The sequence below is a fragment of the Triturus cristatus genome, chromosome 7, assembly GCF_964204655.1.
Source record: "Triturus cristatus chromosome 7, aTriCri1.1, whole genome shotgun sequence".
Lineage (NCBI taxonomy): Eukaryota > Metazoa > Chordata > Amphibia > Caudata > Salamandridae > Triturus > Triturus cristatus.
Window position 1 is genome coordinate 791,575,072 of NC_140590.1, and position 13,899 is coordinate 791,588,970.

Sequence of the window (13,899 nt, forward strand, 5' to 3'; positions counted from 1 at the left end):
CCCTCGATTCTCGGATTCCTATGTGTTGGTCCAAGTGTCACCGGAAGGAGCCGAGCCCTTGGTATGACACTTCCTTGGCATCTCTTAAGAGGGCCTGTAGACAGGCCGAAAGATTATGGAGGAAGTCGTACGACCCAGATCTGAAAATATGTTATCTGGCTAAGGTCAAGATTTATCACAGGGCAGTGTGTCAAACTCGCGCTTCCTTTTATGCTCAACAGTTTCAGAACTCTGCCAATCCATCGAAACTTATTTTTAAAGTATTAAATGACTTGATGGCGAAGAGAGCAACTGCAGTGGAAATATGCTCGGACTCACATTGTGAGGGTTTGGCCTCTTTCTTCCATGAAAAAGTGCAAGCCATCTATCGCACTTTCCCAACGGGTTCCTTGATGCTAGAGCAGGTTGGTCGCACCTTAGGTGAGGGGGAATGTCTTTCCATCTTACCCCCCTTATCTCTGGAGGTGTTTGACTTTCTCAGTGCCAAAATCAAGTCTGGATCTCCGGCAGACCCGCTGAAACCGGCCCAACTCAAGACCCTGGCACCGGTTTGCCGTACCCCGGTGCTGTCCTTGATCAACCTGTCTCTCTATTCTGGAGTGGTTCCCGTTAGATGGAAGCAGGCAGTAGTCACGCCAATTCTGAAGAAAGCGACCCTTAACCCCCTTAAACCTGAAAGCTACCGCCCTATCTCCCTTGGGCCACGAAAATAGCGGAGGCCCATGTGAATGCCACTCTTACAGACCATCTTGGTAGGCTTAAAATTCTCGACCCTACCCAGAACGGGTTCCGTGCGGGTCACAGCACGGAGACGGCCCTTCTCTCGATGGTCGAGCATCTGCGGTCCGTGCTGGATTCCGGTCGGACGGCGGCACTACTGTTATTAGATCTTAGTGCCGCCTTCGACACGGTCTCGCACGGGATTCTGATTCGGCGTCTTGAGGAGGTGGGCGTTTCTGGCTCCGCCTTGCACTGGTTTCGTTCCTTCCTTACGGATAGGTCATTCCAGGTGGCGATCCCGCCCGGTAAGTCGTCATCCTACCCGCTAGACCAGGGAGTCCCACAGGGGTCTTCACTGAGTCCCACCCTTTTCAATCTGTATGCGAGACCGTTGGCTGCGGTCGTCAAGCGGTGGGGCCTGACCATGGTCTCTTACGCAGATGACACGCAGCTGGCGGTCACACTGAGTGGGGACTCAGACCTGGAGGCTCCCAGGTTCTGTGATGGTCTGCGGGAAGTGGCAAACTGGATGAATTCCAACTGTCTCCAGTTAAACACCAAGAAGACGGAGATTATGGTGGTTGTTAAACAGGTGGCTTTGTGGGATGACAAATGCTGGCCTTCGGAGTTGGGTGTGACTCCCCTGCCAGCGGCAGAGATAAAAAACTTGGGGGTGTGGCTTGATCCTTCTCTGAGTTTCATCTGTCATACCAAGAAGGTGGCGGCTTCTTGCTATGGCATCATCAGAGGACTTCGACCCATCCTCAAATTCTTTGATGCACCCACAAGACAGCTGGTGGTCCAAGCATCAGTGCTGTCCAGGCTGGACTATGCCAGCTCCCTACTGGCGGGGATAAACCAATCAGAATTTCTGCGGCTCCAGCGGGTTCAAAACGCTGCGGCCCGACTGGTGACAGTTCTGCCTAGGCGATGCTCGGTGTCCAATACTCTGCGCTCTCTCCACTGGCTCCCTGTGCAGCAGAGGATTAGATTTAAGGTTCTCTGCTTTGCATTTAAAATCCTAAAGGGTACTCCCCCACAAATCTTGGAGAAATTGCTGATCCCCTATGTCCCCTCTCGCACTCTTAGATCGCTAGGCCAGAACTTAGCAGTGGTCCCGCGTTTTAAGTTGAGCAGAATTGGTGGCCGCTCCTTTCGAGTCCTGGCAGCGAGTTGGTGGAATTCTCTTCCTCCACAAATCCGGGCCATCGATGAGCTCCTTCAGTTTAGACGGGCTATCAAGACCTTTTTATTTGTTTAGCTTATCTGTTGTGTCTCGTCTCCTTTTGTCCGCTTTTAGTGCTGTGTTGTGTTCACCTTCTCAAAGCGCTAGGACGCCCCTTTGCTGGGGCAGCTGTGCGCGGTACAAATAAAAATAACATAACAAAATGAATGTGTGATTACATTTATGTTTTTTTGTCCGTTTATTACAGAGAACAGAGAAGTCATCATTGGAAAAATGCAAATAAGCCAAAGTATCTGTGGATTGTTCCACGAAGGAAGGAAAGAGTAATACCGTTGAATGGTAGGACTGTTCCAGATTAAGGAGAATGTTGTGAAGAGGTTTTGACCCACTTGGGTTTAATTTAATGTCGAACGCATATTTGTTTATCGTGATTTCATTAATCAGTGATGAAGCAGTAAAATGATACTGCGTTAAAACTGTCAGAGATGCTTTCATAGATTGGAGCATAACATCTAACTATTTGATTCACTGTACATTACAAACGCGTTACGTTTTGTTCCTTATCATGCATTTAATGATGGTCAAATACACACTGGTATTAGTATAAAAGCTTTCCGACCAATAGATCATCATTTGAAAGATGGCAGCATTCGCCGACTTGCATTGCAATTGGAGTGAAGCAACTCCTGAGTATGAAGTCTGTTGTCTATGTCGTTGTATTTTTCACACGATCACATGTTTGCCTATTGTAACCACTGCACTCGTGAACAAGGGAGCAAGTCCCGAAACGCGTAGAGTGGGCCGTTTTTGCAAAATAAACCTGTGCATTTAAAAAAGCCTGAAGAGTCCGTGGTTGCTGTTACTTTCGTATTCCGAAGAATTCAGCTGTGGTGCATATATATATATTACCTACTGGCGGTCGCCAGTAGGTAGTTATAGTTAGGACCCCTTTTCCATAGGAAATCCGCAACATTCTATTTTGAATAACTTTGGCGCCGGTCGACGAATCCTCGCGAATTTCTCAAAATAGGTGGGGCGCTACGCTCCGCTCCTACCCTGAAAGTCTCGGGGGGATTCGTCAAGCGGGGGCTGAGATAAAAGGGGGGTCCCAAAACGCGTTTTTCCCATGCATTTTTCCATAGGACCTTTAGACAGGGCTACAGCCCGAACGGCTGAACAGAATTACTAGAAATTTGGCAGAGAGGTAGTCCCTAGGTCAAGGAAGTGCCTTTTGTAGGTTTGGTGTAAATCTGTTCAGTAGATTCTGAGAAAATAGCCTTTAAATCAATATATATATCTGAGCCAGCTTACGGTACGCTTACCGTAAGCTTACCGTACGCGTACGGTGGCGTGCGCGATTCTGATTGGCTCTTAGATCTTAGTAAACATTCGAATCGGCCGAAACCAGGAAGCGGCGGCCGCCATTTTCTCTCTCGCACTGAGAGTAAGGTTGTTTAATTAAAACCAATACACATGTAAAGGAGCTGTTTTGACAGCTCACACACACATAGCCATGATGAGGGAGTCCCCCATGACCCCCCAAGGCCAAAAAGGCCATTTTTATTTTTTCGCTAATTTCGCCGATTACGCTTACCGTACGCGTACGGTAAAAAATATATAAAAAAAAACACTATCCACACTCTCCCCACCCCCTGTGCTTTTGGTGGCCGCAGGCCACCAAATGTGCAGGGCTTATCAGAGGTGTAAAAAACCACAATATTTTCAACAAAAATAATCAAAGAAAAAATTATCCACACTCTCCACCCCGTGTGCAAATGGTGCCCGAAGCGCACCATTTGTGCATGGCTTATAAGCACCGTAAGCACAGTAAGCACCGCGTGCTTACTGTGCACGCACGGTGCGCGAAGCGCACCGTGCGCGCACGGAACGAACTGCGTTAAGTGGGCGCGCACGCCACGAATGGCGTAAAGTAACTTAGCATTTAAAAAACCGTACAAATTCACAGAAAAAACCATAGGTTTCACACACGTTATAGTTAGGAATTAGCATTTAAAAAACCTTGCAAATTCACTGAAAAAACCATAGGTTTCACACATGTTATAGTTAGCGGAAATTTTACTGATAAAAAACCAGTGAAATTCCCCCGTTATAGTTAGTGCAGGCAACTATAACTCACGCGACCGCAATCTTCTGCTGATGACATATGTGTCTTTATGAAAAAAAAATATTTGTAATATATGTATAGCTAAAAATTTATGGAAGAAGACATGGGCAAATAAGTGTCTAAATACAGTATTAGCATCAGCAGAGGATTGCGGTCGCGTGAGTTATAGTTGCCTACACTAACTATAACGGGGGAATTTCACTGGTTTTTTATCAGTAAAATTTCCGCTAACTATAACATGTGTGAAACCTATGGTTTTTTCAGTGAATATATATATATATACATACATATACACATACACATATACACACACACACACACACAATATCACTATATATAGACATACATAAATATGATCAAATGATGGGCTGATAAATCTAGACATTATCAAGTTGAGTTCCCAGGGTGGGGTGGGGGAGTAACAGCACGCGTCAGATTGATTCTTAGATGGCCTATGACAACTGCCATACATTTTGAGAAGGCTCAGAGAGCTGAATTTAGTCCGAATCGAAAGACAGTGTACTGATAATGACTTTCTCCCAATGTGAATCTCAGAAATTATCTGTGAAGAATTGAGACTGGAATTTGAACAATGCAAACGGTGGAGAGACTCTTGGGGGGAGGTACGTTTTAGTTTAGCAACTGATCTTTCACTTTCAATTTACCTAAAAAAAAAAGACAATATTCGAATCCACCCTGAAACCTTGATACCAGGGCATATGACCGATGAGAAGATGAACAAAATACTCTTGCTAAAGCCAATGCTGCTGAATAAAGGTCGTATTCGATAAACCCGGATGCCTCACCCTTGATTTCCTGTATTGGGATATGAGATTCTCAATCGAATTTTTTTATTTAAAAATATGACCTCACCAAGCACACAACAGCACCCCGCTCTTCGTAACTAGACAAAATACCACACTGTAATAACGCAACAATTGTTCATCTCAATTACAGAGTCTCATACTTCAAGCTGATCAAGGCACGTAATTTTCCCAGATGGCAGATACCCTGCACCCATTACGTCTAAGCACTAACACACACAATCAAACATACAGAAAGAACCCTTTCATCCACAGTCACACAACTGATTATCCAACTCAATCAGCCACAACTGAAACATAAGCCTAAAATAGAATCCTTCAGATGCAGACATTAAATGACAAATACAATGATACCCTACCAATAGCAGAGCACGAATTGAACCCATCTCTACAACATGGTATTTAAGGTGCTACAACATCTCTACAATCTTTCACCACCTTAGAATGAAGTATATGGAGGATGGTGTCAGACCACAGAAAGCCATGTGTGTGTGTGAAGCGCTTCTGAAGCCGAACCACTGCGTGCATTTTTTATTTTAATGCCATTCAAGCGTTGATAAACACTTCCTTTTAAGAATGTGTTCTTCAGATTAAGAATGACAAGATCAAGGATTAATATCAACTGGCCACAAAATGAGCTCTTATGTTTTAAAGTGTAAGCTTAAAGTTAACTTGTTTGAGTGTGATGTAAACATTTTTAAGATCAGGCTTCTGGTATCTGTTAATTCGTACTTAAAGAAAGGCCACAGTTCCAGGTTTCTGTGGGGATATCCTTTCAGAGGCCCCCTAAACATTTATAAAATTTTGTTTTGGGCAAATTAAGTCTTCTCCGAGGCTTTGGAATGCTCTTTCAGACACGTTTGAACGCTACCTAAATTAATCATCTCCCATTTTCTCGCTCTCAGAATAGTGCTGTTCTCTTCTATGCATTACATCTATACCATAATCAAGCCTCCAACCCGCTGTTCCCCTTGACTCCTTTCACACCCAGACCACCTCCCTTTCTTTATATGCTCTCTCAACATAGCTTCCCTTAAGTCTCTTACTTTGTCTCTGCTCTCCCCTTTTTCCTATCCAGAATACTTGTTGCACCACAGGTTATTTCACCAAGGGAATGAGAAGTTTTATACATTTATGATGGCGGTTCTGTTTGATTTTTAACATTGCTTTATTGTTGTATGTAGAATTCGCAGATACCCCAAGAGTGCGTTATAAGACTGTAAAAATGAATAACAGAAAAATGGCTGAAAAGAGGCTTGTTAATTTATCCTGAATCCAGAAAGGCCCGTGAAAATATATGACAATGAGGACATGATTGGGAGGTTTTTTTAATGGTACTCAGGGCCAGCTTTAGGGCAGTGCGACTGGCGTGGCCGCAGGTTGGCACCTGTGGATGGGGTGCCAACCTCAGGGGGGGGGCAACGGTGTTTAGCAATAATGTATGATTGGAGAGATATGGGGCACTTATGCCAGGTGGTAGTGAGAGAATCCGAGGAGGCGGTCATGGAGTGTGGGGGCGCCAAAAACTATTGTTGCACTGGGCGCCACCAGCGCCCTGATGGTACTTTTAGAACATGTGCCTCATGCCAGTTCATATTATTATGGGTATTACACATTTTCGTCTAACACAATATGAATTACATAAACCTATAACCATAATACATGTAAGCCCTGGTACTGTTGGTTGTGGAAAGAGGAACTGTGTGAACACTGTTGATTGTGGAATGAGGAACTATATGTGTGAAGACAATGTTTGACGTCCGTAACAGTATGCTGTAAAAAGAAATGTACTGTAAATAAAACTCTTACATGATCACATATCACCCTCAACATTAACGCACACAACACAGATACATACCTATGAAAGGACAGCCACTTGACATTGTCACAGAGAACGACTCCAGAGGTCATAAGGAGTTCAGCAAACCGCAAAGTGTCAATTCCCTCTTCTTCATGCTTCTGGAACTGCAGCCCCGAGTTAGCTAGGAGGTCGATGGAATCCTGAGAGTACATATCCTCACTGGGGAGTAAATGAGTCAGAAAAGGCAATAAGAATGGCCAGATAACATGAACAAATGCAGCTACAGTGTGTAGATCATGAAGGGCAAACATTTGTTGGGTTGATAGCCACTGTGCTATTGCGCAGGGATGTAAAGGTTTTGGGGGAATGAACAATAAGATATGGAGAAGATGTGACACTGTGAATGAAATAAGGGTGAGAGACAATGAGGAAGAGACTCACAGCTTGGGACCTCGTGGTTGGGCTATGTTTAAACACACAGGATTATTAACAAGAAGCCTGGGTCTGTGCTAGTAAGAAGGAGCACATGTTAAAAATCACGAAATTCGTTGAGCAACACCTGGGAGAAAGAACTTCTATTTGAAAGAAGGGAGGGACTTTGCAAGCAAGCGGTTTGGAGGCACAAGTATATTATGAACTTACAGGGGGCTGTGCAGCAGGGTCCAGTTCAAATTTACTGACAAAGGCATGTGCCTATGTCTACAAATGGAATAAATATCAAATTTTTTGTAACTCAACAAGATTAGGGTTTTTTGTTTTTGAAAATCGATCAAGTTTGTCTGCAACTTTAAATCGTGATATTTGTGAGCCTATGAGCTACTTGGGAGGACAAACACTTCAGCAACTCAAGCCCAAAGAGCTCAGTGTGTGCATTATACAAAGCAGATTCGAACTTACACAAAGCTTGGGATGCAACACTGATTTAGTAGCCAGAATTTATTGAGGAGGACAAGAACTTGGATAACAGAAAGAAATCTGTAGAGAATAAGGGAATATAAAGAATCTCACATTTTGAAAACACCAGTCCACAGACCCTGCAGATTAGAGTAGTGTGAAAAATAGAATTCCACTTTTGTCACCAGCTATTGTCACAATACATATTAGCCTCAAAATCTCAACCACCCTCTCCTCAGAAGCATTCACCGATAATGGTGAAAGCTTTAAAAAGAAGGGTCTAGACATTGAGGGGACTGTTACCACCCTCATCTTCCTTTTATCAGTGCAAGTAATGAAAGTGATACATTGACGTGTATCACGAGAAGCAAGTCTCTTGTTAGCTTTTTGTCACCTATAGGAGAGTTCACGACCATCAACAGCAACCAATAAAATTAATTATTCTCATTGGCAATTACTAAAAAAGTATATATATATATATATATATATATATATATATATATATATATATATATATATATATATATATATTCATATATACAAGTTCTCACTTGGAAGTAACAGCCAGCACATATAGTTGCCTTCCTCTGCTCCTGACTTACGTGAGGTTAAACCTGAAGTTGAACTGCCAGGTGTTGGTCCCAGGTGGATACTCTCCCTTCTCATTCATGAAAGTCAGACCGAGCTGGATGATTTTAAGCAAGTCCACGTTACAGCGCAGAAGCTGGTACTGATAGTCAATGGTGCTGCGGAATTCACCGATCGGCCTCACCACCACCCCAGGAAACTCTGTATCCTAAGGACAGCAATGAAAAGAACACTTACCACTGCAGAAAGGTTGAAAGAAAATTGAAGAACACAGCTCATCCATCTCCCTCAATTCAACTACCGTCCAACAATCAGAAAGTTAAGAAAAAAAAGCACTGCAACTAACCAAAATACGACTTAACCATGTTGCAATTAAAAGACAAGCAATTGCACAAACAAATTGATCTTAATAAGCTAGCCGCTCCACCCAGCCTTACAGAGAAAACCACTGTCCTACTTAAATATTAGCAATCACAATTAGATACTGTTAAAATAAGTGTCTATTTTAGTTACCGAATGGGAAAGGCCAAACCCTCTCATAGTCCTACCCAAAGCACGAGTACAAATTACTTCTTAAATCATTCAACAATGGCAAATTATGCCTAGAATGCAGACTATCCCCAAACCTGCACAGCACGAAACACATGACGGTCAACACTCTGAAGATGCAGCTAACAGTTCTTACCAATAAGTCATTTTAAAGAACTTTCGGGAAGAAGCACTTTCTAATCTTGACAGATAAGATCCGAAGGTGGTTGCCAAATAAACGGTGCTCTGATCACATAGCATGTTGATTTCTCAGTAATTTAGCATTTACCTACCAGATAATGCTGATTGCATGCTTACTGTGACCACACAATCTGTTGGCATCATACTTTCAAACTGCCCTTAATGCATACATTTGCCAGTGAATCAGATTCACTATATCGTCATTGTTGGCTCTCCCACGTCTCCATTACTAGTCTATCTGTGGATGAGCAGTGCTAGCGAAATCATTTACCACAACTGAGGGCTCTCATTTTAATCATGCATGCACAGGTTTGTGCTATTATCAATGCGCCTCACCTAAACCAGTTTTTCTTTAACCATAGGTCTTTCAATTTGAAGATGAGATTCCATGTTCCATACACTCCCTTTATCATCTAGCAGTTTCCAGACATGCGCCTTTGTTGTAGCTGGAACATTTTTGAGTTCTTATGTCAGATGGGCACTGCCATTTCCAGTTTAACACCTTTGCCAAGTTATTCTCTTCAGACTACACCTTGTTTTCTGCAGAGCGGTTTTCTTCAATATCTAACCCATAGCAGATTTAAATTGAGTGATAACCTGTAGACTGCCTTTTCTGCCTCTATGTGTAGTTCTGGCCAATAAATGTGATTCCTCGTACTTCCCCTTGTAACAGTTTGTTCTCATGTAGATAATGGGCTTTCCTTCACGAAGATTACAAAGCACACCCTACATTAGTTTTTATAACATGTGAAGAGTCAGTCCTCTTTCCATGACTGTTCCGCCCCACCAATGGGAAGACACTGTGCTGTATTTAAAGTCGAAACATGAATCCGTTTATTTGAACCCACACTGAGGAAGGCAGACACGCCGAAACGAGTCTGTGGGGTCTAATTCAATAAAAGAGAGCGGTATTAATCCTGCCTGAGTCTTGTGATGTCATTAAGTTAATATGCGGTGAACCTGAGCTGTGTCGGAGTCCGTTACATTTCAAGCGGGCTGTGGTGAAGGATATATATATATATATATATATATATATATATATATATATATATATATATATATATATATATATATATATATATTAGCATCTCCCAATACTGAACAACTCAAGTCTCTTTTCAGGGTACCAATGCTTAAAAAATAGTTATGTGTACCTTTCAGCCCGTGTCACATTTCTACTTGTAACAACTCTATCCAGAGGTACTTGAACAACCAGATCATCTGGTTCTTCCCCAACAAATAGACAGTCCTAGTTTGTGTTTTCTATATTACACGGGTCATTAGCAAATATATTTCAGATATACATCAACTCATTTATTTTATATTAATGACTATGCCAACATACATTCATGGTTTTCCACATCCTGCCGTCTTAAAGCCAGTCATGCAATGATCTTTTTTGCTCAGTCATTCAATCTTTGCTTGCTCCCAACTAAACTTACTAACTGCTCCGGAATCCTAATCCAATATGCTTAGATTTCGTTTATACAAAGAATGTTTGCAGCCCCAGCTTTTTTTTCCACCTACTGCATGACCAAATCCCACTGCTGAGGAGCCACAGGCCATGTCTTCCATTGGGTGAGGCCTGCTCACCATGGCGATGTAGCTGAACGTGCGCACCATCTCTCGGATTTTCCTCATTTCGTCTTCCAAGTTGACAGCCCACACCTCGCAGATAACTTGGGTGTTATCCACGATTGCAGCGGGCATGCTGGGGGCGTTGGCGGAAGGTGCAATGTTGGGAAGTTGATGGGACACCAGGACTGACCACCAAAAAAGAACGTACTGGGCTCGGAAGAAGGCCAATAAGGCTCAGTGTATGGCGGCCCAAGGACCGCTGCTGGAACCTGAAAAAAATGGAAACAAAACATCAAACCAGTCTGGCGCAAATTAACTGTCAGCGACAAACAGGTTGCTTTTCCAAATACAGGAAGAACCTGATTGGACTAAGATCAGTAAAGAAATGTCATAACTCCCATGGTTTCCCCAAGTCTCTGTCTAAAAAATGGTTCCACAAACTCCATAAAACTTTACCAAGCAACAGATCTCTGAGTGGAATATCCTTAAAGTGACAATGAAAAAATAAAACAATATTTTTCATATAGTGTCTACACTTATAGTTGTTACAGCATGCTAAATCTCTTTCTGCCAAGTTACCGGGACAGTTGTGAATACGTTTTAGTTATCTACACTTCGAGCCAGACTGCTACCAGTTACTGCATTTGGAAACAGGGTTTACTGCAGTTCAGTTATAGAAAATATACTGCATAGGAGAAGCATGTAAAATGTGTCAGCCAAAGGCACAGCAAGTGCATGTTCAGAAGGCAGTGTCCGGTCATATTGTTATAGTAGAATATAACCTTATATTAGGAAGGCATCCAGTACATTTCAGGGCATATTTCGTTTGAGTTCAGGTTCAAAGTGGTGTACAGTACACAATATTGGGTTAAATGAGTTATTGCTCAGTCTCGTATGAAGTCTTGCTCAGCCCTGTGTTACAGTCCAGTTTTAGATTATGTAGGGTATAGCCCTTTGCTCAAAGCGTTGCTGTTCAGTGAAGATAAATCTTGATCAGTACAGTAGTGACCACAGCATATTATGATCCAGATAAAAATCATAAGATATGCAGGACAGTTTGGTTTAATAGCCCTGGCATCTGTACAATAGGTTACTTATAGTTCAGTCTTAGGTGACCGTATCCACACAGAACAGACAGATGCTGAATCTGACATTAACCACGTTATGCAAACCGAGGGGCCCGGTAACAATTTTATTTTTTCACTATATAATTGTTTGCCCCAATTCATACCATCTATCTTATAATATACGGATGTATTTTCTAATGGTAACTGCAGAAGGTTAAGTGGGCATGAATAATTTCTGACTCCTGTATCAGCTACTGCCAATGGTTGTCCTTCTATTGGGTCCCGAATTGCCACTGTATACAACGCCGAGCTGGCATTAATGGGCAGCAGAATGCCTGTTGCAGAGGGGTGTGATAATTAAACGATTCTAACTGAATCTATGCACGTAACTTTGTTAACTAGAGTATTTAGCAGGCGACGCAATTTGGCCTGACGAATATTAACAGACAACTTTCACAATAGATATCAATTCCTATAGGATCACAGACCCCCTCTTGCAGAGTCTGCAAAATGAAAAGGGTAGCTAACCACCAACTGCAGCGATGGCACATGCATAGGCCCAGAAGCCTACGCTAGACTTTTATACCGGACATCGAGCATCCCGGTAATATCCAATACTCCATACTACTTTAAATGATTGCACAGCCCCAGACACACTAAGGGGCACCTCTAACCCCGTCCCTCAAAACAGAATGTCCAAAGGACTCATTCACATTTATTCGAAAAGTAAAAGTGCCCCTGCACTCATCTGAAGGTCTACGTGCCCCCTCGTACTCCAATGAAGGCCCAAGTGCCCTTCTGCACTGCCCTGTAGGACCCTTGCAAGTCTCTGAAAATCCAGGTTCCTCCCTTCACACTTCTGCACTTCTCTGAATGTCCAACTGTTCCCTGCACTCCTGTGTAGAGAAGTTCTAATTGGTATATAGTCTTCGAAATGTCCAACTGGACTCATCTATAGAACTCTGTATGCTCTCTCGAGCCCTAGTACACCCACCTAACCCAATTACGGTAAGTAAAAGTACAAGTGACACGCACATTTTTCTAAAGGTTCCCGAACCCATCCTACTCCTCCGAAAGCCCAAATGCAACATCCACTCCCGAATGTTCAAGTTGAATCTTAATTTTGTATGCTACTCGCCTACTAGCCTTACCATGTATTGTATATTTCTGACTGATATATACTTTGGTTGTCATGTAGGGATCTAGTACAACTGTAGAGCGCTTTAACACCTCTGAGTAATCACCAAGCCACATAAGGCTGCAAAAATAAAGTGCCCCCCCCCCCCAACTACTCTAAAGGTCCCAGTACGGAGGCCTGCTGAACATTTTCCCATTCTAAATAACCCAGTTGTCTTTTGCGTTCCTCTAAAGAACCGAGTAATCTCTACCCCTCCTCTTAAAGTCCTAGTGTCATCTGCCCTCCTCCTCTAAAGCCCCCTACTTACACGAATCGTTCGTGATTTCACCCTAATACCCGTTGTCCGTTGTTGATCTTTTAACGGATGTCATTTGTCTGTGAATTCAGCATTTCCGGGTCGCGTAACAACCAATCACACATTCTCGAAGTTGTATGGGCGGGGAAAACTATTGATGTGTAAAATGACCTTCGATTGGCGCATCGTCACTACCTCAGCCAATCCTAGTGCGCCGTCCAGAGTCCCGATATGCTGATTGGCTACAGAGACACTGAGTCTGTATTTATGCACGCATCTCTAGCTGATACAATGTGCGATAATCGGTGGGTGCTGCTGCCCATGCCTTTTTGGAGATTAGATACATTTTAGATGGAGAGGCAGACAAACGCTGAGCCCAGAACCAGGGATTACACCCTAGCCGTTCTCCTTCAGGGGCGTCGGAGACATTAATTGTCTGTGGGGCAGTCTTGAGAATTTTCCATTGACACTATACAAAGTGTTCGTGGTTAGCGAGCCGCAAGCTCCTTCTTATCCAACCGAATAACGCTAAAGTGAGATAGAAAGGCAGGTAGTTACAATTTGCAAGTATGCTTTAATTTTAACCTCATTCAGCAATAATGCAAGTTTGGACATGTGATGTGAAGCATAGGTTTTGTACTGGAGGTGTAGTGGTGAACACATTTACTACTATTTTGGTATGCTGTAAAGTGCAGTATGCTGCATAGTATGAAAAGTTGGGAGATAACAAAACGGTTCTCACATTTTATGCTTTGGCTCGAGGAGGCATACGTTTTTGGCACAAAATCCTGTCTACTCTCTCAGTAGATGGTGTAGGAAAGTGGCTCTGTATATACTGTTACCAAATAGGTACAGTGTGTACAGAGTCCCCAGTCCCCAGAGGTTTGGCAGAGGCTAAAGTTAGATATAACCTTACTTTCTAAAGTGGTAGCTTGGTCGAGCAGTAAGACAGTA

At 42.9% G+C, this 13,899-nt stretch overlaps 1 protein-coding gene across 5 annotated transcripts in view; it reads right to left on the bottom strand.

Moving 5' to 3' along the window:
* Window positions 1–13,075, bottom strand: part of CNOT8 (CCR4-NOT transcription complex subunit 8) — a 35,708-nt gene extending 22,633 nt beyond the window's left edge. For 2 of the 5 annotated variants that reach the window (XM_085617626.1, XM_085617629.1), the window contains exons 1-4: window positions 12,958–13,075; window positions 10,461–10,714; window positions 8,153–8,346; window positions 6,714–6,875 (exon numbers count right to left, since the gene is read on the bottom strand). In XM_085617626.1, the coding sequence (XP_085473752.1) occupies window positions 6,714–6,875; window positions 8,153–8,346; window positions 10,461–10,577 (473 nt within the window). In that variant the 5' untranslated portion in view covers window positions 10,578–10,714; window positions 12,958–13,075. Of the gene's footprint in view, window positions 1–6,713; window positions 6,876–8,152; window positions 8,347–10,394; window positions 10,715–12,663 lie in introns of those variants that run through there. The other 3 variants (XM_085617625.1, XM_085617627.1, XM_085617628.1) reach the window with 3 other exon arrangements.
* Between the last annotated feature and the right edge of the window lie 824 nt (window positions 13,076–13,899).